General features: G+C 34.1%; 2 protein-coding genes and 1 pseudogene across 3 annotated transcripts; 2 read left to right on the top strand and 1 right to left on the bottom strand.

Moving 5' to 3' along the window:
- The first annotated feature begins 252 nt into the window (after positions 1 to 252).
- LOC106662433 lies at positions 253 to 3,837 on the top strand (annotated as a pseudogene).
- Positions 3,838 to 5,793: 1,956 nt separating this feature from the next.
- LOC106662533 lies at positions 5,794 to 10,723 on the bottom strand. Its single transcript, XM_014386703.2, has 8 exons — positions 10,528 to 10,723; positions 10,359 to 10,474; positions 10,184 to 10,296; positions 6,980 to 7,084; positions 6,764 to 6,923; positions 6,368 to 6,630; positions 6,064 to 6,315; positions 5,794 to 6,009 (listed from the first exon to the last, which is right to left on the bottom strand). The coding sequence occupies exons 1-8, from the start codon at positions 10,583 to 10,585 to the stop codon at positions 5,847 to 5,849; spliced, it is 1,230 nt and encodes a 409-aa protein (XP_014242189.1). The 5' UTR covers positions 10,586 to 10,723; the 3' UTR covers positions 5,794 to 5,846.
- A 2,476-nt stretch (positions 10,724 to 13,199) lies between these two features.
- On the top strand, positions 13,200 to 26,679 carry LOC106662531 (biorientation of chromosomes in cell division protein 1-like 1). 2 transcript variants are annotated; one of them, XM_014386701.2, is made up of 9 exons: positions 13,200 to 13,567; positions 17,444 to 17,568; positions 17,632 to 17,780; positions 17,846 to 20,397; positions 20,457 to 20,547; positions 20,606 to 20,746; positions 24,693 to 24,735; positions 24,873 to 24,961; positions 26,123 to 26,679. In XM_014386701.2, the coding sequence occupies exons 1-9, from the start codon at positions 13,418 to 13,420 to the stop codon at positions 26,173 to 26,175; spliced, it is 3,393 nt and encodes a 1,130-aa protein (XP_014242187.1). In that variant the 5' UTR covers positions 13,200 to 13,417; the 3' UTR covers positions 26,176 to 26,679. The 2 variants fall into 2 exon arrangements, with proteins under 2 accessions (XP_014242187.1, XP_014242188.1); XM_014386702.2 differs by lacking the exon at positions 24,873 to 24,961.
- The last annotated feature ends 700 nt before the right edge of the window (positions 26,680 to 27,379 follow it).

Raw genomic sequence — 27,379 nt, 5'->3', positions numbered from 1 at the left:
CGGTATGGTTAATTATTTTTGCAAGTTGTGATTCTAAGCCACGTGGTGTTTAGATATCTTTCATCTACGATGTGTTTAGTTTCATGCTAATTTAATTTTCGGTTTTGTTTGTTGTTGCCAATAATATAATAGGTATATATTTGAAGATAGCAATATAAAAGAATTAATTGGATTTTGTAGGAGGAGAAAGACCGAGTTTGCCCTAGTTCACCAACTAGAACTTTCATGACGTCACGTGACTGGTGCACGTGCTGTAAGTATTCAAGCAACCCACGCAGGTTGCCAGTAGGTTCACAATCGCCGGCACCGTTTTCACCAATTCGCAGAAGTGTAGCTGCTAGTTTCGTTGACCGCCCAACGTCCGGAGCAGCCCGCCCTGAGGAACGACACACAACAAATAAGAATCAGGGTGAGTACAAATAGAATCGACACTCTGTTTCTTCCACTGTAGATTTTCCTTATGCGATTAATACCTTAGATTGTAACCAGACAAAATAACAAAATGCTTGAAAGTAGATTTATTATTTTCAATTCTAACGTTATAAAAAGACGTTTGACTGTACGATTGACAGCCATACATATGAGAATACAGTAGGACCATGTTCTAATGAAATTCACCCATTTATTTGCAACATGGCCTTGTGAATTCCTTGAGCTGTCCGAATTTTTCTGTAGGTTTAGAGATCTTTCACTAAACTTCTAATAAAAATAATACACTGAACTAACTTAATTCAACTCTTTCTTTCTACATATAGATTTATTAAAAATTAATTGCTTGTGGGGTGAAATGTAATATTTTAATTACATTTTCTTTCACTTTTTTATATTTTCAAGTATTAACACGTTTCTTACATATATTCNTCTCCCCCCCCCTCTCTCTCTCTCTCTCTCTCTCTCTCCCTCCCTTCCTATCTCTCTCTCTCTCTCTCTCTCTCTCTCTCTCTCTCGCCCTCCCTCTCTTACTCTTCTCTCTCTCTCTCTCTCTCTCGCCCTCCCTCTCTTACTCTTCTCTCGCTCTATCTCTCTCTCGCCATCCCTCTCTCACTCTTTTCTCTCCCTCTCTCTCGTCTCTCACTTTCCCTTCCTCTGTCACTCTTCTCGCTTCTCTCTCTCACCCTACATCTCTTACTCTTTTTTCTCTCTCACCATCCCACTTTCTCTTTTCTCTCCCTCTATCTCTCTCTCGCCTCCTTCTTTCTCTTACATTTTCTTGTACTTTTCTTTCACTTTTTTATATTTCCAAGTACTAGCACGTCTCTTACATTATTCAGACACTCTCTCTCCCGCTCACTTTCTCTCTACTTATCTCTTTTTCTCTACTTCTCTCTTTCGCTCTACCTCTCCCTTTCACTCTACCTCTCTTTCTCCCTATCTATCTCTTTCTACCTCTCTCTCTCCCTCCCACTTTCTCTCTCTCTCTCTCTCTCACTTTCTCTCTCTCTCTCTCTCACTTTCTCTCTCTCTCTCTCTCTCTTTCTCTCTCTCTCTCTCTCTCACTCTCTCTCTCTCTCTCTCATTTTCTTTCTCGCTCTCCGTCTGTCTGATCAAACAACAATAATGATTAAAAAATACGATATGGTTGTTTACTAAGGAAATAAACAGAGTGACTGTCCCAACATAATTTGTATTAAATTCACTAGTTTTCGTGGTCCGCTTGACCAATTAATATCTTTCAATTAATTAAGGTTTTTAGTTGAGATAAAAAAAGTCAGTGTCACGAGCGGGATTCGAACCCACGACCTTCGGATAGGTACGCCGCTACTCTACCACTTGAGCTATCGTGATCTCGATCCACTCGGACACTTAACTTCCCATCTCAATCCCACCTTTTGAATTTTCCCACCTTTTTGTCATTGTTCAAATGTCGTGTAATCTATTTGATTCTCGGCGACAAATGAAATGGCCACGGAGAGCTTTAGTGAAGATATACTTCATTGTAACTTATTAAATTCACTAGTTTTCGTGGTCCGCTTGACCAGTTAATATCTTTCAATCAATTATGGTTTTTAGTAGAGATAAAAAAGTCAGTGTCACGAGCGGGATTCGAACCCATGACCTTCGGCTAGATACGCCGCTACTCTACTACTTGAGCTATCGTGATCTCGATCCACTCGGACACTAACTTCCATCTCAACCCCACCTTTTGCATTTTCCCTCCTTTTTGTCATTTTTCAAATGTGTAATCAGATTGGATTCTCGGTGACAAATGAAATGGCCACGGAGAGTTTTAGTGAAGATATACTTCATTGTAACTTATTAAATTCACTAATTTTCGTGGTCCGCTTGACCAGTTAACATCTTTCAATTAATTAAGGTTTTTAGTTGAGATAAAAATAATTTGTATTTAGTGCCAAGTCATGATAAAAATAGTTATTTTGTAAAATTGTTGTTTTCGTTCTTAATTCTGTACATTATAGATTCGAGTTGTATCTCTGTAGGAGGATCGAAATCTTCGAATGTATTTCGTTGTACTGCCTTTAATGTTTCTAGTAACAAAAATAACGTTTTATTTACTTGTGTCCTTTTTTCTCGTCTGATTTTTCAACTTGTGAGGAAAAATATTTATATTCTGTACGTATTTATCTACAATCAAACCAATTATTTTATAAGCGAAATGCCAAAGGTGAAAGAGAAAACCTTCCGAATAAGAAGACTCGAAAACTGATTGATTGAATTTTACATCATACTTCCCGTCACAATATTAAAAAAAAAATCAGTTTGTAAAACAGTAGAAAATACCATAATTATTTAATCCTTTCAATTCTAACAATGGAAGAGATTCTGAAAGTCTGTAATTTTCCTCATTTATTGCAAAATTTTAAACGAATTTTATTTAAAATTATATTTCGCAAGTTAATTAGTTGAATTTGTAAATGCCGAATTGTTGTAGAAACGTTCTGATCTGCCAACATAACGCTGATTACACTTCCATATTTTTTGTTATCAAGAGGTTTTATGTCGATTGTCAACAAATGTAGATAATTTTCGTGTTTCTGCTTTAAAAATAGGATTCCTTTTATTATCCCAACTGAAATTTAACGTTTATATTATGGGAATCGTCTGTAATCTTATCTATCGACCATCCCATTACTGTGAGTACCTTCAAATTTTGCACGCCTACTTTCCCTTAGTAATTCTCTTTCGCATTTTTAACATGCAGGCTTGGTTTTCAGTTTGCGATATTAAATGGAGCAAGGATTTGCTTTTATTCGGTAGGATTAACCGATTAACTTAGTTGTTAGCGTAGAGTTAGTATTAATATTATATTTTTTTTCTTCGTTATAACTTTTCCAATGGATTTCAGGTGTGTTCTAGTACGAAATGTCGACGAGTCGGAGGCTTCAAAAAGAGTTGAGCGACATTAAACAATCAGGATTGAAATCTTTTAGGGATATCAAAGTAGACGATAGTAACATTCTGCTTTGGACGGGTCTGATCGTTCCTGACAATCCACCGTACAACAAAGGTTCATTCAGGATACAGATCAATTTCCCTGCCGAATATCCTTTCAAGCCGCCTAAGATAATGTTCAAGACTAAAATCTACCATCCGAACGTGGACGAATCCGGCCAAGTGTGCCTGCCGATCACCAACCCGGAAAACTGGAAGCCGGCGACGAGAACGGACCAGGTCATCAAGACTCTGGTCGCCCTGGTCAACGATCCGGAGCCGGACCACCCTATGAGGGCCGACCTGGCCGAAGAGTTTACCAAAGATAAGAAGAAGTTCTTTAAAAACGCTGAAGACTTTACGAAAAAATACGGCGAAAAAAGACCCGTCGATTAAAAATATAAAAAAATCATCATCAAACCATCCTTCCTTTGTTTTTATAACATTTTACATTATTTTAACATTTAAGTTTTAATCAAAGATTTAATCCGTTTTAATTTAAAATAAATTACGCAATCTTTTATTTTAATGCCATTTTAATTTATCATTTTATTTTTAATTATGCCTAATATTACTATTACAATTGAATTTTACAAGAGAGAGTCCGACTGTAATACTAAATGTTGAAATATAAAAAAAAATTTTCTTTCTTTCATTATATTAAGATTAAATGAGTAAATAGTTTTACTAAGTTGTTCAAAAAAGTCTGAAAAGTTTTTTTGTTTTTTTAATTTCGAGTGTTTTAACCTTTGGAGTGCGATTAATAAACATTGTAGATTAATAAACATTATTGTTCATGTTGAAAAAAAAATACGTTAATATATTTGTGAAAAATGTATAATTATATAATTTCATGTACAGTCTATATCGTTAAAAAAATAAATAATAAAATTTACAAAACCTTTCCTTTAAATATACCCTTTACCTTTTTTAAAAATTTCTGTCAATTTCCTTTTGTGATCAAATTATTTTATTTAATAATTATTTATAATTTTTAAAAGAAAAACGTGTATTACTGATTCATATCGAAAATCAAATACCTTTCAATAGTAAAAATAAAAATGATCTTTTTGAACTAACGTCGTTATTAGTGGGTGTGTTCATATAAGGAAATTTTGCGACAATTTGTACTATGAAAAGTGCTTCAGGGATGTCATTAATAAAAAGCGGTAACAAAAAGGGGCTAAGGGGGCAGCCCTGTCTAACCCCAGATTCAACCAGAAATATTGTGACACTATGTTAACTTTAACAGCAGAACTTCCAGATAATAAGACCTCAGTCGAATGAGTCAAAAACGACCTTAAAGTCAATAAAGTGTATTAAAATTTAACATCCTTAAATATTGATGTCCTCCTGATTGATTGATCCTGATTGACATCCTATTGATGATTCCTGATATTTCCAGACTAACAATATTCATTAGCGAGATGAAATTACACGTTCATGTATGTGTAACATCTCTTACAAACAGATGTCCCAAAAAATAAAATAAAATAAAATTCATTAAAATTAAATTAATAATATAAACTAAAATAGATAAAAATAATAATTAATTAATAAGAATTTTAAAAGGTTGGTACCAATGTAAATAAAAGAAAGATAAACATAGAGGAGCTCGAGGGGACAGAGATCGGGAACTCTCCTGAATCCGAGTTGGAACAACCTAATTAGAAAACGCACAAGGTATTTAAGATCATTCTTTTCTATTCCTAATTTCCTTCGAGTGATTGTAGTTAAATTCATTTTGTTTATTTCGATTTATTTTATTTTACAAAATTTCAAGTGTTCTGTTTGTTAAGAAAAAAAAAAAAGAAAAAAAATATTATTTTGTTTCTTGTAGTTAAAACCGAATTATTAAAAAGTGTAATAACACAAATGTATTTTATTTTAATTTCTAAAGAAAATTGTTCGTATTAATTGTATCTTTCCTAATTATGGTAAACGTTTAACTTAAAAAAAAAAAATTTTATTATTTTACATTTTCATCTTTCATCATTTTATATCTTTATTAATTAACATAACTATTTTACTGAATAAGAATAAAATATAAAAATAAAATATAAAATTCATTCCTTTAAAAAATACCTCTGGGGCAAGTAAAACTAACTTGCTGGGCCGAAGCTTGAAGGAAGGAATTTTATATTTTACATTTCCACGGAGAGGACATATGTATTAATCGAAACAAACCCCCTCATGTTTTATGGTTTTTAGGACATTTTCAAGATGCTAATTTTTAAACTGAATACTTCAAATATGAATCATTCTGGTTCGAATTCAGGTGCCTAGCTTACAATGATGTCAGTCGCCGTGTCAACTTTTACGTTGTGCCCCCAAAACATTTTTCCTTAAATAAAACGTAATTTTACTTATTGAAAATGTAAGGAATCTATCTTATATTTTAAATTTTCATTTGTATTTTTTATATATATTTTGTTTAATTAACGCCGAACAAATTGCTAGCAGTTGTTGGTTTGTGACAGGGAGCTTAGGAATGCACGGAAAGCTGCTGTTCCAGTTACAAGCCTGTTCTTATCATCCAGATCGTCATCGATATACTCATCACTCGCCAAACTGACTTGTGATGAAATCCTCGAGTCTACAATATTCTCAGTTGAATAGCTAAAAATTAAATAAATGTGTTATTTACGTCTTATGTTATTCTGCTATACGTACAATTCGCCAGGGTTAATATTGGAATTGTCTCCGCGAAGTCGGGAGTCTTCGTGGGTTTGGTCCGTTTCGGATGTATCGGTTTCCGTTATCACATACCCTCGTGCATGCTTATCGTATGGGCAGGAATTAAAAATGGGAGGGGTTCCATCGTCCGAATAAGGTTGGTTCTTCAGGTCCATGTCGTCCATTTCCATTTTTAACTCTTCAGCCCTAGCTTCCTCCTCTTCGATCATTCGGATCCTCTTGACTTCACTGCAAATCAAGTTCCGTAAAGGAAAATCAGATTTAGATTTTGTCAACTTACTCTTCGATCAGTTTTTCTATAGCGCGCTTTTGTTCGTTTTCAGTAAAACCCATTCCTTTGCTGCAATCTATCATGTCCGATGCGAGCTTGACGGCCAGGTCCCTCTCGGCTTTTACGTCCCTCATCTTCAGTTGCATAACTTCGATCTCGTTTCTCGCCTTCTCCAGCCGTTCCGTGAGGTTCATCTGGTCTCTGAGAGCCGACTGGGTGATCCTTCCTTCGCGTTTTAAACATTCGACTTCTTTTGCCAAATCGTTCCTTTCCTGCAAATAAAAGACACCACCGTTTTGAATAAGAACCTGTACTGCATATACGTGAAGGTCCATTGATCTTTGCTATATTTAATTTTACATAGAACTTTTAGATTGTTTTTTATTTGATCATGAAAATTCTCACCTCTAAAGCTATCTGCAGTTGTCTTTCGGTTAATCCAGCTTCCTTTTTCAAAGCTTCTATTTCCAAAGCACTGTCTATTTTCATCCTTAAAACCTCGTCCTCCGAACCCATTTTCTGCCTTTCGTACAGGTCCAACGTGTTTTCCAGTGAAATCTTCCCCCTGGAAATGTCAAAAGTCACTCATACAGAACGTGCTTCGTTCACTGGTAAACTTACTTGTTGGCCAAATCCAGTTCGGACTTAAGGCTGGAAATCATCACGTCGGCCTCTTTGAGGCGGTCGTTGAGAGTTTCGTATTCGGCGTTGTCCGGCACGAAACACCTGAATAATTTAAAATTTAAATTTCAAATTTTAATTGAAATTATTATCATTTAACAGATCTATAAAGCTTTACCTCAAGAGAACGATTAATTTAAGGTGGCCTTTTACAATAATGTTAGATCCAGCCCAAAGCTGGATGATGTTAAGCTACCGAATCATAATCTTTCAACTAAAACTATTAAATTTAAAAATTCTATCATCATTCATCAGTGGTAAAGGTTGAACGCAATAATAAGCAATAATCGTTTCTAAATGACTGATGAACCAATTCTTTGAAATAGGTTTCCTTTGCTACAATTTTGAGTATTTAGCATTTTATAGCTCAAGTGAATTGGTATGGTATGGTATATTTGCCTATCCTTGTTTTGATTTGTAAAACATTTGCATTTCAGTGATGGATCTGTTTGAGTTTTGTGAAGTTAAATCTCATTTTTAAGGTCTAGAAGGATGGGGTGCTTATGTCATCATAATCTTTGTCGGTCGTTGCCTTTGGTCTAGCTATTTGCGAATGTTGGTCTTTTTTTTCAATTTAATTCGTAGTTTTTTGAATGATGTAAATGATGGTTATGAACTGTGATGTTAAGTTGTATATTATGAGATTTCTAGTGTTTATTGTGTTATGTTTATATATTTTTATTGTTTTTTATGTATCTATTAATACCTATGACCATTTGTTCCTTTTTGTATGTCGCGTTTTCAGGCTTGCGCTCAATAAATAAAAATGTAATTACCAAAGACTAATAAATTACACAAGAAAATTTGTGAAATTTGCAATTATCTTTTCTGATGAAAACAGACATAACGAGTGGTATATAGGAATGGTATGATATGGAAATAAGGATACTAGGAAGCGCGGTTTTTTTGTTCCCCAGGCACTGCAGTCTTCTGGTTATTGTACCTTCATAGTTCCTTAGTTCAGTGCAATAGACTCAAACCTTCTCCTTAGAAAGGTCATTGACTGTCGCTGCTACAATTTCATTTCCTAGATTTTTTCCTATGTTAGGAATATAGATATAAGTATAGATGATATAAGTGGTTGTTTCCTTCTCCTCATTGCATAAACTGTAGATGGGATCATCGTTGTATATGTCCATGGTGTGTAGATGTTTTCTAAGATGCCAGTGAGTGGTTCAGTCCTATCCCTTTCTCTGAGTTTAGCCCTCCCCATTTGCAGCGTCGATTTTGCCAGTCTAGCTGAGGGTTGTTTCACCATAAGTTTACTATGTCTAGTACCGCTAGAGTTCATCCACTTCTCCTTTATATAGATAGGATATATAGGTAGAGGGATAGATAAAAAGAAAGAAAATGAGAGAGAGAGAGAGAGAGAGAGAGAGAGAGTGAGTGAGAGGAGTTACTAAGGGAGGTAGACAAGATAAATAAGGAGAACAAAGATGAATGTTTGGGGAAGAGACAAATGGAGCGGAAATGAAAATGGGGGAGAAACACAGAAACAAAGTTTGAGAGAAGGTGCAATATGCAGAGAGAAAGGAAAAGGGGACTGAAAGAGAGAGAGAGAGAGAGAGAGAGAGAGAGAGAGAGAGAGAGAGAGAGAGAGAGAGAGGAGCGGGNAGAGAGAGAGAGAGAGAGAGAGAGAGAGAGAGAGAGAGGGAGAGAGAGAGAGAGAGTGAGAGAGAGGAGCGGGAAAACAACAAAACTACATACATAGTTGTTAGTTACATAATTGTTAAAATAATTCTCTGGGCAACGCCGGGTTATAAAGCAAGTTGTATATTTATCAGGAATATACCAATATTCCAGAATATACCAATTCATTGTAAATTGGTATATCGTAAAAAAAGCATTTTTGAGTCGAATAAAATAATTTTGATTGAGAGAAGATAAAACGTTAGTATTGAAGATAACGAGAAGCCAAAACGCGTTGGACAAAGCGAAACGGGACGAAAGACAGAACAAAATGATTGGAATCGACCAAACTGCAAATTAATAAATTCTGTTTCAAAATAAGTTCACTGTGTCTAGCGCCGCTAGAGTTGATTCATTTCTCTTTTTGTTTTGTTTGGATTCTGCGATGGAGGATTCTATATTTGTTTTTGTTATCCAAAGTATAGGTTCGGAGCCTATGTATGGTCTTGCAGATCCTCAGGCCAGTCTGTCTGCTTTTTCGTTACCTAAAATTCTTCTGTGCCCTGGCACCCCAGATATCATCAAGTGTTTCCCCTGGTTTTGGAGAATTTGGATACATTCCCTGACTAATTTTGATGTGTTTTGATGTTTTTACATGCTAATGCTTTAATGGCTGCTTGGCTATCAGATCTTGTGAGGATTTGTTTGCCAGTGTAACCTCTTTTAAGATTTTCCAGGCCACAGCACGTATTTATGTTTGAAAGACCGAAGTGTATTTCCCTATTGAGTTTGATTGCTCATGTTTTGGGCTTGTACAGAAAATGTCCCTCAAGTGAAGTACATTTTATATAATAAGTACGTTTAATCTTGGTTAAATAAACCAATAAAGATTCTAAAGTTTTTCATAGCAACAAAAAGGAGTAAAACTATAGATTCTTCATGGAAAAATTTAACAAGCTGTCTTCTTTATCGTTTTTGTTATGCAGATATGCTGAACGTTGGGTTTTTTGATTAACGAAAACTACTGGACTCTTATAGATACACAGGCATTTTCGAAGCCTTACTAGCTTCACAATATCCGGAGTTCACAAATCAACCCCAATATTAAGCTACCTTCCGTCATTACCATGTGGATTGTTTTAAGAATCCAGGTTCTTCTGTTTTTATAATTCATGGAAAGCCTGTATGGTGTTGACTAGCCAATCATTGGCTATTAAGTCTTACAAGTTTAAAAAACTAATTTTGAATAGCAGTTGGAGATTTGTTACATGAAATTGAGTTAGAATTCGTTGCTTTATAGAATCTACTTCATATAGTACATAATTCATTAAATAAATAAAACAATTTGATTTCCTAAAAGGTAACAATAATAATTTTGTAAGAGTCTAAAAAATCATCTGTTTGTTAAAATAAAACACGTAGATTTCCAACATTGCATGCACCTTTTTTGAGTGAGTTTTCAAATTGTTTATACAGTGGAATTGATTAAGGTTAAAGTGAATGAACAGGACTCACCTTTGGTTGAACCTCGTGCCTGTTAAAGAGAAATATGGATTTGCACCAGCCCAAAACGTAGACATCCTACTGGTTTCAGGACCCGATCCGCGTAGTGTCGCTCTTTCATCGAGCTTGCAAACATGAATTTCCATTTGAAATACAACAAGCCAACAACCAATAAATCCGAGCTTACCTTCTTTCTAACGGTGGTTACAATAAAGCACAATGCAATTAGAGTGGCCAGCAGGAAGTAGACGCCTCGTGAGACGAGTAGGGAAATCCATTCGCCCAGCGTTGTAGCAGTATCGTCTGAGTAACAATCGCTGTTTCACTGATATTCTGACAACAGTTTTCTACAATACCTGTGGGGACGGGCACAGCAGCAAGGACTGGATTGAGCAACAAAAGCAGATAGAGCATTTTGATCCGCGTGAATAACAACGCCGAGATGATTTGTTAGGTATTCTAAACTTCGTACATGACGATAAAAACAATATATTCCTACTAATATCAGCTGTAAAAACAGATGTGCTAATGAGATACTAATAGAAATAATTGATTAACAATCATGCTCATTTTGTCTATTATAATTTAATTTTTAGTTACTCATGTTTCATGTTTTTGTCCGTGTCAAACAAAAATAACATGTTTCAATTGATTAATCGAATAATTCAAATGATCATTTGTAAAGGTAATATTCGTTTTTTGCACCCTAATAAAAAAAAACCTGAATACAAATTTTTGGAGAAATAAAAATCTCAAAATATTCCTCCGCCAACGATTTTTTAATTAAAAAAAGAATATATATATACAAAAATAGTGATATCTTTTAACTGATTCCACCGATTCACTAAATAGGGATAGGGATAAAACAGGCGGCCACAAGTCCTTCTGCACCTCGACTTGAGAGATCTATTGCGTTCCCATGTTTTTACTCACTGGCCAGTTTCAGGTTGTTAATTAACCTCCATAGCCTTACCACCTCCTTAGTGTAGGATCTTGCTTGTTTTTCCTGACCTAGTTGCAAGAACCTGCACCTACATAGACTTTCACAGAAATATAAAATGTATTCTGCGGTCTCCTCCTCATCCTGGCAGTATCTGCACAGTGTTTCTGTACTCCTATCCGGTGCATGTGCTTTCTTAAGTGGCAGTGCCCTTTCAGGAGTCCAACCAGAATCCTGGTTCGGTTGCTGTTGCCTTTGTAAGTATTGCGGATGGACCTTCTATGAATCTCTTCGCATGTCTCATGCCTGTGGTATTCCACCAGGTTTTGGACTCATTAAGGACTCATTTTAAGATGTATCCTCTTTTGTGGCTGGATGCTAAGTCTCGGTAGGTTCAGGACCTAGAGAGTTCATGTTGGCCCCCTCTGGCCAATATGTCAACCTTTTTATTGCATGTATGCCCCGAGTGCCCAGGGTTGCCATGATAGGAGGCCCTACATGCAGTTCCAAAAACTCTGCCTTCACCTCGCATGAAGGCGGCTATCTTCCGGAAATGTATTCCTAGCCTTTTTATTTCCTGGCGCAGTGTTCAATAGCTATGATTTCATACTGTGGCATATTTACCTACGTTTACCGTCAGTTCGGTCTTAAGCCGGGAACACACTTACCCGATGCTACGCCATGCGACGCTACACGATGCAAATCCAAACTCCGATTTTCCGTAAGGTTGTATTACCCCCGTGCACATCTACTCGATGCTACGCCACGCAAACCTACTCGACGCTCTGCGATCCCCACTGTCCAAATTTTCGTCGGGTCCCATCGAGTACGGTCGAAGACAAAAGAACCGGACACTCATATTTTTATTTAGATTACATGTATTATTGTCGTTATATTAATTACAACATACTTATTTTAATATAAACCAAATTAACTGCGATTAAAAATTAATTAGTTTTTATTTAAAAAATTAATTTTAATGGTTTGGTAGAAAATTAATCAAAACACCGGAATACGATTTTTTGATATAATGAATTTAACTAACAATTTATTGTACTCGCTTCGGCGGTACATATATTAAAATTGGAACAATTTATTACACCGTTTTGCTCATAAAATTTAATTAACAATTTATTTCATAGTTTTGCTCGTAAAATTACACCATTTTCGTCGGATAACATCAGAACAGGACATTTATATTTTTTGTAGTTTATTTCAAACTAAGTACATGTAATTTTGTCGTTATATTAATTACATGTTATTTTAATGTAAACCAAATTAAACGAGATCAAAAATGCAAAGGTTTTTATAAACATTGTTTAATTATGATGGTTAGGAGTAACTTTATTTAAAACAATTAAGTTTAACAAACAATTTATTAGATGGTTGTGCTTATAAAATTTAACTAACAATTTATTACAAGGTTTTGCTCAAAATAGTGCATTAAGAACGAAAGATGCGTTGCGATTGTGATAGTGATTATTGTGATCGCTGTGGACTGTACGCGACGTGTGCTTGCGTCGGATAGATGTGCACACCCCACCGATCTCCGTGGCCATTTCATTTGTCGCCAAGAATCAAATAGATTACACGACATTTGAAAAATGGCAAAAAAGAGGGAAAATTCAAAAGGTGGGGTTGAGATGGGAAGTTAGTGTCCGAGTGGATCGAGGTCACGATAGCTCAAGTGGTATAGCAGCGGCGTATCTAGCTCATGACAATGACTTTTTTATCTCAACTAAAAAACCTTAATTAATTGTAATATGGAGAAATGACTCCTCAAGTAACCGGTGTTGCGTTTTCCCCCTAATTTGCATACTAAATGCCTAGCTATATTTTTTTAAACATTTTTTATTGTTAAAAGGGGTGAAAAAGAAAAGCTACCTAAAAGATAATTTCGAAATTCCTCAAAAAAAATAGTGGGCATATACGTGACAAGACGTCGGGTAGCGTCGCTTAGCGTTGCATCGGGTAAGTGTGCTCTCGGCTTAATGTTTAATATTGAAATATCATTTTCGACTTTTAAAATCTGGTATTTCAATGTCGTCAGGTCACTATCAGCGAAGAGGCTGACCTCTCCCAGTGCTGTTACCAACTAATATCTATTGCCTTTCTGACTTGTGTAACCTGACATTGGCAGAAGGCTAAGGCGTCCTCCGTACTCGACTGGTCCCGGGTCTTCAGAGAATCCGGTGTCAGCGGCAGTTATCAGTTGGCTTTCAGAGAAGTGACGACCTTATTCGTTGGAAAGGATACGCGAATTGGGCGTCGATCCGTTTTCAGCAGTTGGTCTTCCTACTTCGACAATGGCATTCGACAGCTTCCAGCATCAGGCCCAGTTTCCGGCCGTGGATCACGTCGACAACGAGCTTGTCGACAAAATAGTCAACAAGCTCAAATCTCAGGGGATCTTCGATCAGTTCAGAAAGGACTGCCTAGCCGACGTCGATACCAAGGTAACTCTCATGAAAAGGAATTCACATTTTTCAAGGCCGACGAGAAAAACTATCATAATTCGCTTTTTTATCAGTTAAATCTTTTAAGAATTGTCGGCGGATGACAGTTGTTATTATTTTTAAAGAGTTTGCTTTGTTTTGACACTTTACACACCCTTAAGTTTTGACACTTTTGAAAATGATTTGTATATTTGTAGTTTTTTGTTGTTGGATATAGAAGAACGAAACCCGTTAGTAGAGCTTATTATTTTTAAAACCAGTTTGTACTGCTTCTAATTTCGGTTACATCTGTGTATCGCTTAATCTTCTGTTTGAGAATCATATTATTTTCTATGTTTACAATTTTTTAGCTAGTTTATACTTTGTTTTACTGCTTATAAGGTTACATCTCTAGAATGCTGATGTTGCAATTTTTGTACTGTTGTTGATGATGTAGTTGTTTAACAACTTTATACTTAATCTTGCTGCTTCTTACTAAGGTTACATCTCTAGAACACTGTATCTTCTGTTTGAGAATGTTATTATTTTGCTGTTATTGCAATTTTTTTTAGATAGTTTATACTTCGTTTTAGTGCTTCTAAGGTTAGATCTCTAGAACACTTTGCAATTTTTGTACTGTTGTTGATGATGTAGTTGTTTAACAACTTTATACTTAATCTTGCTGCTTCTTAAGAAGGTTACGTCTCTAGAACACTGTATCTTCTGTTTGAGAATGTTATTATTTTGCTGTTGTTGCAATTTTTTAGCTAGTTTATACTTCGTTAGTGCTTCTAAGGTTAGATCTCTAGAACACTATTATTTCAATTTTTTAGCTAGGTTGTTTTAGTGTTTATGAGGTTACATTGTTGCAATTTTTTTAGCTAGTTTATACTTTGTTTTAGTGCTTATAAGGTTGATCATTGATGCAATTTTTTACTTATAAGGTGACATCTCCAGAACGCTTTTGTTGCAACTTTTTAGCTAGTTTATACTTTGTTGTAGCTACTTTATACTTTGTTTTATTGCTTCTAAGATTGCATCTGTAGAACACTGTTGGTTGCTATTTTTTTGTTGAACGTAATGTTGTACTTTGCTGTGCTATATATAATTAAAGTCACATCTCTACATCGCTGTCCTTTACTATTGTTGTTGTTGTTGTTGTTGTTGTTGTTGTTGTAATTGTTTAACAAGTTTATACTTAGTCTAGCTGCTTCTTACTAAGGTTACATCTCTAGAACGCTGTATCTTCTGTTTGAGAATGTTATTATTTTGCTGTTGTTGCAATTTTTTAGCTAGTTTTTACTTTCTTTTAGTGCTTCTAAGGTTAGATCTCTAGAACATTGTTATTTCAACTTTTTAGCTAGGTTGTTTTAGTGCTTATAAGGTGACATCTCCAGAACGCTTTTGTTGCAATTTTTTGGCAAGTTTATACTTTGTTTTACCTGCTTTATACTTTGTTTTATTGCTTCTAAGATTGCATCTCTAGAACACTGTTGGTTGCTATTTTTTTGTTGAACTTAATGTTGTACTTTGATGTCCTATATATAATTAAAGTCACATCTCTACATCGCTGTCCTTTACTATTGTTGATGTAATTGTTTAACAAGTTTATACTTAGTCTAGCTGCTTCTTACGTTCTTACTTACTTCTTCTTAGGTTACGTCTCTAGAACTTTGTTGGTTGCTATTTTTTTTAAAACATTGTTTAGCTAGTTTATACTTTGTTTTAATGCTTCTAAGGTTACATCTCTAGATTGCTGTTGGTTGCTATTTTTTTTTAAACATAATTTTGTTCTGTGTAATTGAAGTTACATCTCTACACTGCTGTCGCTTATTGTTGTTATTGATATTACTTTATTAGGTAACATCTGTAAAATGCTGTTTCTTCCGTCACTGTCTCTTCCTCTGAGGGTAGTAGTTGTTGTTGATGTTGTAATTGTTTTACAAGTTTATGTATTACTTTGCTTCTTCCAATTGAAGTTACAAGTCAATGACAAGACAAGACAAAAATGAATTTATTTGTTGTACATTGAATACATTATTCTGGGGGAGGGAATTAAACGATAATAATATAGACCAAAATAATTTAAATGAACAGCCTGCACACAGTAAGTTTAACTTGTGCTCAATAGCAGTGGTTGTGAGCTCTCAAATAGTTTTATACATTACAAAAATAAACAAAAAACATATTTACACAAATTAGTGATAGCAATATACAATTTATTTAACTATTGATTATTTTAAGTAATTTTTTTACAAAAACATCCTAACAACCCTAAATTAATCTATTATTTCAATGTTAACATTTTTTAGTATATCATCATAATTTTTTGACAGATAAAAGTGTAGGTGTATCATCAGCAAGTCTCAATATATTACCAGAAAGTTTTAGTTTAAGTAAGTCATTAATGTAAATCAAAAATAATATTGGGCCTAAAACACTTCCATGTGGAACACCATAATTAGTGGAATTGCTAAAAGTTTGGCCTTTTTTTTCGTTTTTTGAGATCTGTTTAACAATAAGTTTTAATGAATTTTAACCTGAGCCTTTGGTATCAATATTGAAAAAAATTTCTGGCAATACAGCATGATCTATAGAATCAAATGCTTTTGAGATATCCAAGAACAATCCTATGACTTTATTTCTAATGTTAAGAACTCTTTATATAAAATCAGAAGCCTCAAAAAGTTCATCTTCTGCAGACTTACACGATTGAAATACATATTGGTTTGGGGCAAATATTTTGTTATCAGAAAGAAAATCAACAATTCCTATTTTTAAAACATTTTCCAAAAATTTTACTTAGTGATAATGTAAGGGAAATAGGTCTGTAATTGTTAGTATCATTTTTTGGGCCCGATTCATGTAATGGGATTACTATAGTTTTTTTAAATTTAGTGAGAAAATGTCCAAGTTTAAAAGATAATTTATAAATGTGAATTAGAGGAAGAAATATTATGGAAGAAAAATTTTTAAACTAAAAATTTGATAAATTATACTCAGTGAAGGTACATGGGTAGAAGTTCTTCATAGGATGTTGGTTTTAGCCAAGAAAAATTTAATATAAACTGCACAAAAATGAATAGGGATATTTGTTATTTATTTTTATTCTATTCATTTTAATTAAATTAACCAATATATTCTTGTTAGTTGGATAAAACAAAATAGAAAATACAAATAAATGTTAATCCTTATTTTTAATAACGGATGTACATAAGAATAATAAACATGAAGATTTGTAAACAACATTTTGTACATTTTGTAAACAAACACCTTTTCTCGTCTTTTCTCCAGTTTAATTCTCTTAATTAATGCTCTTTAACCATGGAAAGACATCATCTTGAACCAGAAGTTCACAATAATATTACGAACTTCTGGTTCAAGATGATGTCTTCACATGGTTAAAGAGAATACAACTGGATTAAAATGGAGAAAAGACAAGAAAGGCGATTGTTTACTAAATGAGTAATCTTCATGTTTACTATTTTTAAATGTTTACTATTCTTAAGTAAATGTGTAATTAAAAATGAGGATTAACAATTTTTTTGTTTGTATTTTCTATTTTGCTTTATCTAACTAACAAGAATATATCGATTAATTTAATTATAATTAATCAAATCACAATAAAATTACAAATATCCCTATTCATTTTTGTGCAGTTTAGTTGATAGGACCTGATAGGGAATCATTGCTCATTGATCGATAAAAGAATAACACTTATTTCAGTGGCTGCCTAAAAAAATAAGAACATTTGTTATAAGAAAATAAGCAAAAAATAAGCACAACTTTTTTAAATTTTTTAAATATTTTTTAACCAACAATATAACTATAAAACTTGTGCATTAAGATATGTAGTAATGTTAATAGTAAGTCTCGCTTTGTTTGGCTTATTTTTAGCCTGCTTATCAACATTTGCAACAGCGTGTTAATGGCAGTGTATCTGGTTTTCTGAAAAAGAACCAATGGAAGCAGGACTTAAATAAGACCCAGCTTCGTGAATCATTGAGGCACCATGTTCAACAGTAAAACAATATTTGTTATAAACCATTATTGTTAGATTTTGGTGGTTAATCTTAATTTTTTAGAGGATTTCTTCAAGCAGGAGTCGATCGGATTGTCGATCAAGTTGTAAATTCCAAAATCTATTCAGTTTTTATGCCAAAGGTCGAGGATATGGTATACGAGACACTTGGCATTGAAAAACCAAAACGGCCAGAAAGGGTTAAACCAATAGGTATTCAAAATTACTTAGATGTTATCCTCTTTCATTTTTGGTATTTTTACTTGTCTACTTATTAGGCACTTCATTGGCTCCAAAAGTCGAATCGCCAGTTAATACACCACAAAAGGAAAAACCCGCCGAAACCACCCCTACTGAGCAACAGCCAAAGTCCTCTCAATCACCGATGAGTTTGCTTCCGAAAGGTTTGGATCCTATTTCACCTCCTAGTGACATAGAAGATGTAGATCGGGATGATTCAAACACAATTGACGAGACACCTTTTCTTCTCGCTTCATTAAAACAGAAAGAAGCCGCGCCTCCACAGCATTCTGAGGTGAGCAATGGTTCTAAACTATCTGGAATTTCTGAGTTGTCGAGCCATGGAAGCAGAATAGAGATTAGTTCGACGACAAACAGTATCGTTCCTAAAACCCCTACTAAAAGCACCTCTAATCAAAAACTGGACAACTTCTCTAATTTATCAGAGAAGTTAAAGCAGTTCGATCCTCTCAATAAAACCATCAAAAATACACTTTCAGATTCCAAAAAAGCTAATGACAGTAGATGCTCTGAGGAAGAAGTGTCATCAACTTCTGCAACTCTGCCAGTAGAAAGTGAAAGTAATGGTTACAATCGGGATGACTCGAATGCTGAACTTGAACGTCAGCTTATGTCTGAAGACTCCAAAAGCTCTTTAACTGATTTCAAGAAGTTCAAATCTCATAAGGCAGATCTGAAATCTGACAATGCAAATAAAACTGAAGAAGATTCCAGCGTTAATGATTCTAATTTGGAAAGTAAAAAGTCTCGATCAGAGAAGAGCAAAAAATCTGATAGTTCGAAAGACAAAGATCTTAAAAAGAAGAGTGATAGAAAAGAAAGTTCTTCGTCTAAAGAAAAAGACAAGAAAAGAACCGAAAGAAAAGATTCTGAAAAAAAAGATTCATCTAAATCCTCCCGCCACAGCAGTTCTAAAAGTCACGATTCTAAACGAAGTGATGATTCAAAACACAGAAGTGACAAAAAAGACGAAAAAAGTTCTTCGTCTCGTGATAAATCAAAGGACGATAAATACAGGTTAAAAGACGATAAACACAAATCTGAGAAAAAGCCCGAGTCAGAGAAGAAAGATCACAAAAAGGAAGATGACAAAGAGAGTAAGGAGAAAAGAGAAAGCGATAAAACAAAAAGTAGTAAGGATTCTAAAAAAAGTGAACGTCACCACAAAAGTAGCACGAGTGACAAAGACAAAGCTAAGCATAAAACATCTGATAAAAAATCTGACGAGAAACATAAAGAGGAAGACAACAAAAAAGATAAAGACGATGACAGAAAAAAAAGAGAAGAAGAAAAGAAAAAAGATAAATCAAAGAAAGAAGATGCAAAGGATAAAAACAAAGAAAAAGAAAAATTATCTAGAAAAAGAAAAGGAGAAAGGTGTTCCGAGGTAAAATCAAAAGAATCCAGACGGTCATCTGATAGAGATAATAGTGGTTCTGGCCATAGCAGTAAGAAACCTTCTTCTCACTCAAGCCATAAGAGTTCTAGCGAAAAAACATCATCGTCAAAACATAAAGAGCATGGTCAAAATGGAAATGGTCCTCAGGATGCAGATGAAGGACTGAGCGAAGTGGATCTCATCTTGATGAAAATCAATTCCTCAATAGAAGAGGAAGAAATTGCAATGGCTCCTTTGAAAAAGACCAAATTTGCAAAAAATGCCCACGAAGTTAAGAAAATCATTAATGCAAAGAGACACTTAGAAAGGCAGAAAAGAAATTCTTTGCTAGACAGCACACCTAATGAGGAGTCACCCATCGACAACAAAGAAAATCTGCAAGATCATATCGCTCACCAAAATATAAAAGAAAAAGAGGAAACTCAACGAAATGAAATAAAACTTTTTGTTCCTGAAAATGAAATTAAATCGGAGGATACGGTTGATAAGAACATACAAGATCTTTGTGCTTTCAAACCAGAACAGGAACAGGAAGATATACAAACTGTAGAAACGGAGTTCCTGACTGAAGACAATGTACCTGAACAAAATCGAAAAGAAGATTGTACAGAAAATGAATCAGAGCTAACAGATAATCAGACTCAGAATACTGTGTGTAATGAAACAAATGATTATTCAGACATAAAAGCCTGCATTCCAGAAGAATCACAAAAAGAAGAAGAAACAAATGATCTTAATGTTTCTACTTCTGTTACTGAGGCAGCTAAGAGTCCCGAAGTTGAAAAGACAAAATCAGTTTTGATAAGCGATAATGAAATGGATGGTTCTTCATGCAACATAGCAAATAATTCTGAAAGTGAAAATCAGCCTTCATTCCTGGGATTTGATTCTGAATGCATTGCTGTAGCAAAACAACAATTAGTCATTTTAAACAATTTAATAGAGAAAATGCGATCGTTAGAAACTCAGGCTCTGTCAAGTGATGATGAACTTGACAATAATCTCAACAACCTAAGATCTTCCAGGCTGAGGAAAAGAAAAAGCTGCGATGCAACTCATAAAGTACAAAGAAATATCAGGAAAAGCGTAAAAGGGAACAATGGCTGTGTATCTTTAAGAACCTCTGATGATAATGACTGTCCTGAAAATTGCATCTCACCAAGATCAAAGGTATTTATTTATTTTCTATTGTAATGAGTTGAATGTATGATTTTTTTTTTCTTTTATAGAGCCCAGACAATTCTCCAACCAAGCCATTATCTTATTCTTTGACGGAAGCTATGTTGAACAACTTGCTAAAAGAGTCCAACATAAGTACATGTATGTATCCTTAAATTTAATTTTTGTTTAATGGATTATTAAAAAAAAAATATTTTAGTTCAAAATCGGGAAGATGACGAAGAAGATGTCATACCTAGCAAGACGGTTGTTAAATCTACAAGAAATGTTAAAAGCACAAAAATCGACAAGACTGAGAAAAAAGAGAAATGTACCCCTGATGGGAAAACCCTCAGCCCAGGTGAAATATTCGTTTGTGTTTTACATCGAATAAAAGTGTAAAATAACTAATGAGACATCAGCGAATCATCTTTTTAGTGCCTTTTCAAAAACAAATGATAACTATCATCCAAATTTATATAATTGGTGTCATAAACTTACTTTTTATTTATGGAAAGAGAACATTAACTAGAAAAAAATGTAATTAATGCAATTTCTATTCCTTCATCTCTTTTATGCATTCTCCCTATTGGCACTAACGGGATCTTTATTTAAATGTAAGTAAAACTAATGAAATTGGAAATGTTTTAATTTAGACTTTTGGTGTATTGAATTCATTTGTGTGGGCCATTTTTATTGTGATACACAATTCTTAATATTGTGGTACAAATAACACATATATTGATAGTTAAAAGTGGATTTATAATTTTATCTATGATGGTTTCAACAATTTCTTCTCAGAAGGTTATATTGGGCTGGTGCAAAAATAATGCAGGTTTTGAAAAGGCAGTCAAAACTGTTTAATTTTTATAAAATAAAGAAAATTTATTTGAAATATTTTCCATCACAATCTATACATCTTTGCCAACGTGTAATAAGAGCTTTTATTCCACTGACATCAAAAGCTTTATTTTGAGTTATAATAAAGTCTTGGGAGGCATTTTCAGCTTTATAAATTTTATCCTTTAAGAAGTGATCAAAATGCCTCAAAAAGTGGATGTTGGGTGAATGAGGGTTTCATATCCTAAGTCCTTAAGTTTCCAAAGGGTTCGCATTTGCGATAAGTGGCCTGACGTTATCGTGAAGAAGAATTGGCCCTTACGGTTTACCAATGCTGCACATAGACCTAGTTTCCCTTGAATTTTGTCAATTTCTTGGCTATATTTCTCTGCTATGATAGTTTCACATAATTCAGGAAATTATAGAGAACAACCTCAGCAGAACACCACCAGTTACCATAACCATTTTTGAGAACAGATTTTAGTTTTGGGAAGTGTATTGGCGCTTCATCCTTGCCCAATCACTGACCTTTATGCCTCCTGTTATCGTACAGAATCCATTTCTCATCACACTTGATGATTCGATTGAGAAATGGATATTTTGGTGGCGGAACAGAAAAGATGTACAAATTTCAAAGTGTTGATCTCTTTGGGCTTCATGCAGCACCCACTTGTTAAGCTTCTTTACTTTACCAATTTGCTCCAGAAGGCGAACAAAGCAGTGTTCAACAATAAGCTCTTCCGCAACTTCCTATGTTATCTTACATGAATTTTCTTCATTCGTTATGAGTTGGTAGTCATCCACAATAGAAGGCCTACCGCGACCTTCCCTAAGTTTGAGATCGAAATTTCTAAGACGAAATCTCTGAAACCATCGCTGGACCGTGCATTCGTTAATGCTTCCCTCCTCCAAACTGTATTGATGTTACAGGCGGTTTGGGCCACACTTTGCCCCAGTTCATACAAATTTATTGAATATCTAGTTTGGACATATTAAATTTCACAGGTCCTCACTCTTATAAAATTCAATATAAACTAAAATGTTTTGTATAAAAGATAACAGTTAAAAGAATTTATTAAAATCCATAAATTAGATTTGAGGATTTAGCTTGGTTGCAAAGCACTTGCAAAAATAAAACTAATTTTCAAAACCTGCATTAATTTTGCATCAACCCCAATAATTAAATAATATAGGTAAGATGAATTGGTGAATTACTTTTTAAAATAAAAACCTAGCTAGTAAGTTCTAAATGATCAGGGTTAAATCTGTTGTACATTATTTTCAATCAGAAATATTTTTACTTTAATAATTATGAAAATTTTTTAATTAGAACAAAACTAGTTCCAAACTGAGTTAATCCCTTTGAGTTTAGTCATTATTAGAATTTAATATTCATCTCCATTTTTCACTGGTCTTTTCTCAATATAAACTTGTTTCTCATTCCATTACTGAAAATTATACTCATATTTGTTGAGATATGCTAGTTAGTTAAACCTCAACCTGAACCCTGATGAAGCTCACGCATTGTAAAGAAACAGGGTATAAAGTTTGAAATTTTGTTTCTTTAGGTATTTACGTAGGTAATTTGGCCCATTTCAGTCGCCTTGATATTGTTGAAGTTTGGCCAAAAAGGAAAAGTAATTTTTGTCATACAGGAGGGTTTAATGTCCAACTACCCATTAATAATAAGTTAAAAATCTGTTTCAACGGGGGTGTCGGTGGCTGCAGGCTGCAACGGTTTAGGTGTTGACACTGTGCTCATCACTGTAAGGTAAAGGTCCCGGGTTCGAATCCTGCGGCTCTGCATTCAAACCCGACATACTTACAAACAGGCTTTTTTCAAAAGCACCTGCTCCCTGAGGGTTGATATGAGCTATGCTTTTGTGAACACACCAAAAAGTTTATTAATGCTAAGTGATTAGATTAGAAAAAAGGCGGCCTCGTTACGATCTTTGCACTGCGACAGTATTGGTGTATTGTGCAACTCCTATGTTGGCTAAAGCCCTCATTAAGCTTAAGGCTTTTTACCAGATCCTAAAGCTTTTTTAAGGAGTCCCGTGTGTATCCTTCAGGTCCAGGATTTTCCTACTCCCAGGTGTAGGAATTTCAGCTTAGGCCTTCACACCAACAGAGGACACGTTCTGCTTTTTCTTCTTCTTCCTGGCAAAATCTTCACAGGCTTGTTTCTTTCTGCTACTCCGAGTGTACACAGCAGTCCAACTTTCAATCTATTCCTAGTATCGATGAGCTGGGTTATCTACCTGCTGGAAACATGAAGTTTTTCGGAGTAACTACGGAAGAGGTCAACACAGAGAAAAAAACTTCCTTTCAGTTTTTGCCGAGCTTTCGTCAGTTTTTATACTGTCATCTTCAGGGCCTGTTTTATTATCATTTTTATTATCATATAAAAAAACAACAATTAAAAACATGAAAAAACAATTGCACAAAAATTGAAAATTTGATATATCTTACTTTAACCTTAATGGGGAAATAAAAAGGAACGTGGTGTCGTGGGCACCAAAGTACATTATGTTTTTTGGTGCTCAGCACTTGTTTTTTGTGCAATTGTTTTTTCATGTTTTTAATTGTTGTTTTTTTATATGATAATAAAAATGATAATAAAACAGGCCCTGAAGACGACAGTATAAAAACTGTTGAAAGCTCGGCGAAAATTGAAAGGAAGTTTTTTCTCTGTGTTGACCTCTTCCGTAGATCCTCCGAAAAACTTCATATTCTTAGTATGAAATAGTATAGCCAGTAGGTGTCCTCATTGAACTTGGCCAATTTATCAGCTGCTTCGTTTCTCCTCTGCCCTATGTGCCCTGGTACCTAGACTAGGGTAATTTTGTTGTTATCCACAATGTCTGACAGTGCTCTGGTGCAGTCCCAAACAGCTCTGGACATTATTCCTAATGAGGAAGTTGCCCATCGTGCAAATAAATTGCAATTCGATAACGTTTCTCATACCAATTTAGTAGCCTTAGTCCCATCACAATCTCCATCATTTGACTTAAACGATAACCTACAAGAAGGGCCAGGAATTATCAAACTGCGGATAAATAGGTGAAATGGAATACAAGTCAATAAACTCACAATTTTGAAGGTTTTACAATAAATATTTTAACTGTGCATGCCTAATTGTCTGCGGATATCCTGGTTTGGCAGATGGGTTCAGTAGTGTCAGGCAGACTTTTACACTGAAGAATTGTCTGATAGACAAAACTGTCAAAAATGTCAGGCCAGGATGAATGATGAGATAATCAAGGGTCACAAATGTTCAGGTTGAGCACTTTTTCAACTATTTGAATTCGGTGATGTTATTTTTCAAACTATAACAACCAATTTCATATTTTAATCTATCATGCCAAAGAAGTTTATCACATTTATATAGTGTGCTTTTGCCATTGCAATTAATTAATTTTCAAATAAACTGCTAAATCATGAAAAATCTTTTTCTCTGTTTGCAGCACTCCATGACAAACGACGGAAGCCGAAGAGGTCATCAGCAAGGTAAGCTTTAAATCGAAAACCTTTCTAACATAGGCTCTAACATTGATTTTAAGCACAATTTGAGGCATTTTGTCACAAATTTGAAAATTATCCAATATGAATTTTGAATTGATGATGGGGATTCGGGGGGTGTTCAGGTCTTCGGCCCAAAGGTATGATAGTACTGATTTGTACAAACCAAGGGCCGTGGCTGCTCAGAGCTCGAGGAGGTTGAGAGCGCTGAATGGTAAGTTCAAATACTTTCTTACCAATGGTTCAATTGAAATTAAAGCTAAGGGCCAGTCAATAAAATTCCTGAAAAACTGTTATAAACAGTTTTTGGTTGCCATATCCGTTCAAGCTGCTTAGATGGTTATAATTTAAATAAAAATGTTATACTTGGATGTTAGCAAATTTAATATTTAATGCCTGAAGGGTCTATTAAATTTATATTCTGTTAAACCATTTATTAGAAAATATTTATTAATCGAAAGTTAAATTTAGTATATTTTTTGTGTGGAATTTTCTGACCGACCCTTATCAGAACTAAGCATGATATCCATTTTCACTTCTATATTGTGGTTGTATTTTTTTCATTTGCAATATTAAAGGCACTTGGGAGTATTGTTTCATTATAAATTCTGTGACAGTCTAAACTTCATTTCACACAAATAACAAACATTTAAATCTTCATAATTTGTTAAAATATGAAACTTAAAAATAGTTTTGCATATGCACATGCGGCCATCATTCAGTAAAAGTTCGTTTTATAATTTGATCGTTACTGATCATTTTTGATCTGTCAGGGCCTGTACAATACAGAAATGTGTCTGACCAAAAATGATCAGTAACGACCAAATTACAGGTTCATAACTCTGCAAAACTCACAAAAATTAAGTTTTTAAATTAAATTAAACATCAGTTATTTAAATTAACATTGATGAACTTGATTGCATTAATTTTCAATGAAAACGTCCCAATATACTTTTTTTTTTTTTTTCAATTAAAACCAAATTCATCATTGTAACAGGTTGGCAGTTTATGCACATGCAATAACTTGATCACAGCTTTTTAATATTTTTTATTCTTCAATGATTTCATTTTAAGGCAATCCTATTTGATTTATTTCATTCGAGTCAATCATGCATGATATGATTGCGGATGAAAAAGACACCTTTATCTGTACAAATCATGGTTTGTTAAGTCTCATTTAGAAAAACGTGAGAATGACAGTACAAAATAATGGAACAGCAAATTGTAAAAATTTTGTTTAATGAAATTTCATTATAAAAATAATATAGTTTATCTTTCGGCTGTTATCTTTTGTGTTCTTTGCTGTGCCTTCGTTGTTATCTTTCCTCTGGATGCTATTGATTTTCTATGACAATCGCATATTTATTTATTTCAGATTCTATTGACAAATCTGAAGGGTCGTCCTTAGAGAAGAAAAGGCTCCGGTGAGGTTTGGCTTAGAGCACAGTTGTGCTGGGGGGGATGACAAACCAAAGAGATGCGAAAATCCTGTATGCTCAATGTAATCGTTTCCATTGTAAAATGTACGGAATTAGATATAAGCATTTTCTATAACAGTGTCTTTCCTTAACCAGATATATTTATTTTTTATAATTGTATATTATACCACTAGAATAGATTTTTCTACTTAGGTATGTTACCTTTAAAGACAAAATTTGCATATTTAAGGCTTTTGAACAATGAATTTTGTGTCTTTTTTTTATAACAAACTACTTTCTATGTTTCTCAATGTAACAAGAAATGCCTGCTGTTTGTTTACGGACATCTTATGTTCTATGACTAGCATTTGAAAAAACACCAATACAAATATTTCAACAGTATTAAGGCAGTAAATATGAATAAATAAGAATATTGTTTGTGTTAATGATATAATGAGAATATAACTTATTTACTCAGTTGTGTTACCATAAATACATAAATTTTATTCTGCCATTGATAATTGATTTTTTAATCCTTTGATGTATTAAAATATTAAATACAAGAATTATTATGACTTCTTTTTATTTATAGTGGAATGTTTGTAAAAAACAAACCATTCTGGCACATTTTTTCCAAAGTCACGTAGTCTGCCAAAAATTGGGTAATGTTGTTTTAATGTTAGTCCTTTTAGTCTAGTTAGGTTCCATGTGCATGACCGTCACCTGTTCAGAAATAGTCCAAGGTACAGTATCTTCATAAGAAGAAGGATGTGATCAGAAAAAAGGTAAAAAGGAAGTAGTGTGATTCATTGAAAATGTTTTATATTTGCTTTTGGTCTCTCCTACTTTTATCTTCTCTCACTTTTCCAGCAAGGACGGAATCATAATACTGGGAAAGGAAAACAGTATCATTGACAAATGTAGTACAACTACTGAAGAATATGAAGGGATATGGGTGTAAATTTAGTAGAGAGTAGGACCTAGAATATTACTTTGAGGGACACTAGCAGTATCTGGGGGGGGGGGACATCTTTTCTAACTTAATCTTAAGGTTGATGAGTGTAAAACAATAAGAAGCGTAGCATTTTTAACCTAAAGGATTTAATGTTTATTTAGGAACGGATGCAGGAATGATGAGCAATTTGAAGCAAGCAGATTGGGAGTCTAAGAAAAGTGAAAACATTGTGATACAGTAAGAGAATAAAGGAATTATT

This window comes from Cimex lectularius, unplaced genomic scaffold (genome assembly GCF_000648675.2).
Source record: "Cimex lectularius strain Harlan isolate CLEC.00 unplaced genomic scaffold, Clec_2.1 scaffold240, whole genome shotgun sequence".
Taxonomy (NCBI): Eukaryota; Metazoa; Arthropoda; class Insecta; order Hemiptera; family Cimicidae; genus Cimex; species Cimex lectularius.
Note: the sequence above shows the minus strand (reverse complement) of the source record. Positions and strands in the feature narration are given on the sequence as shown.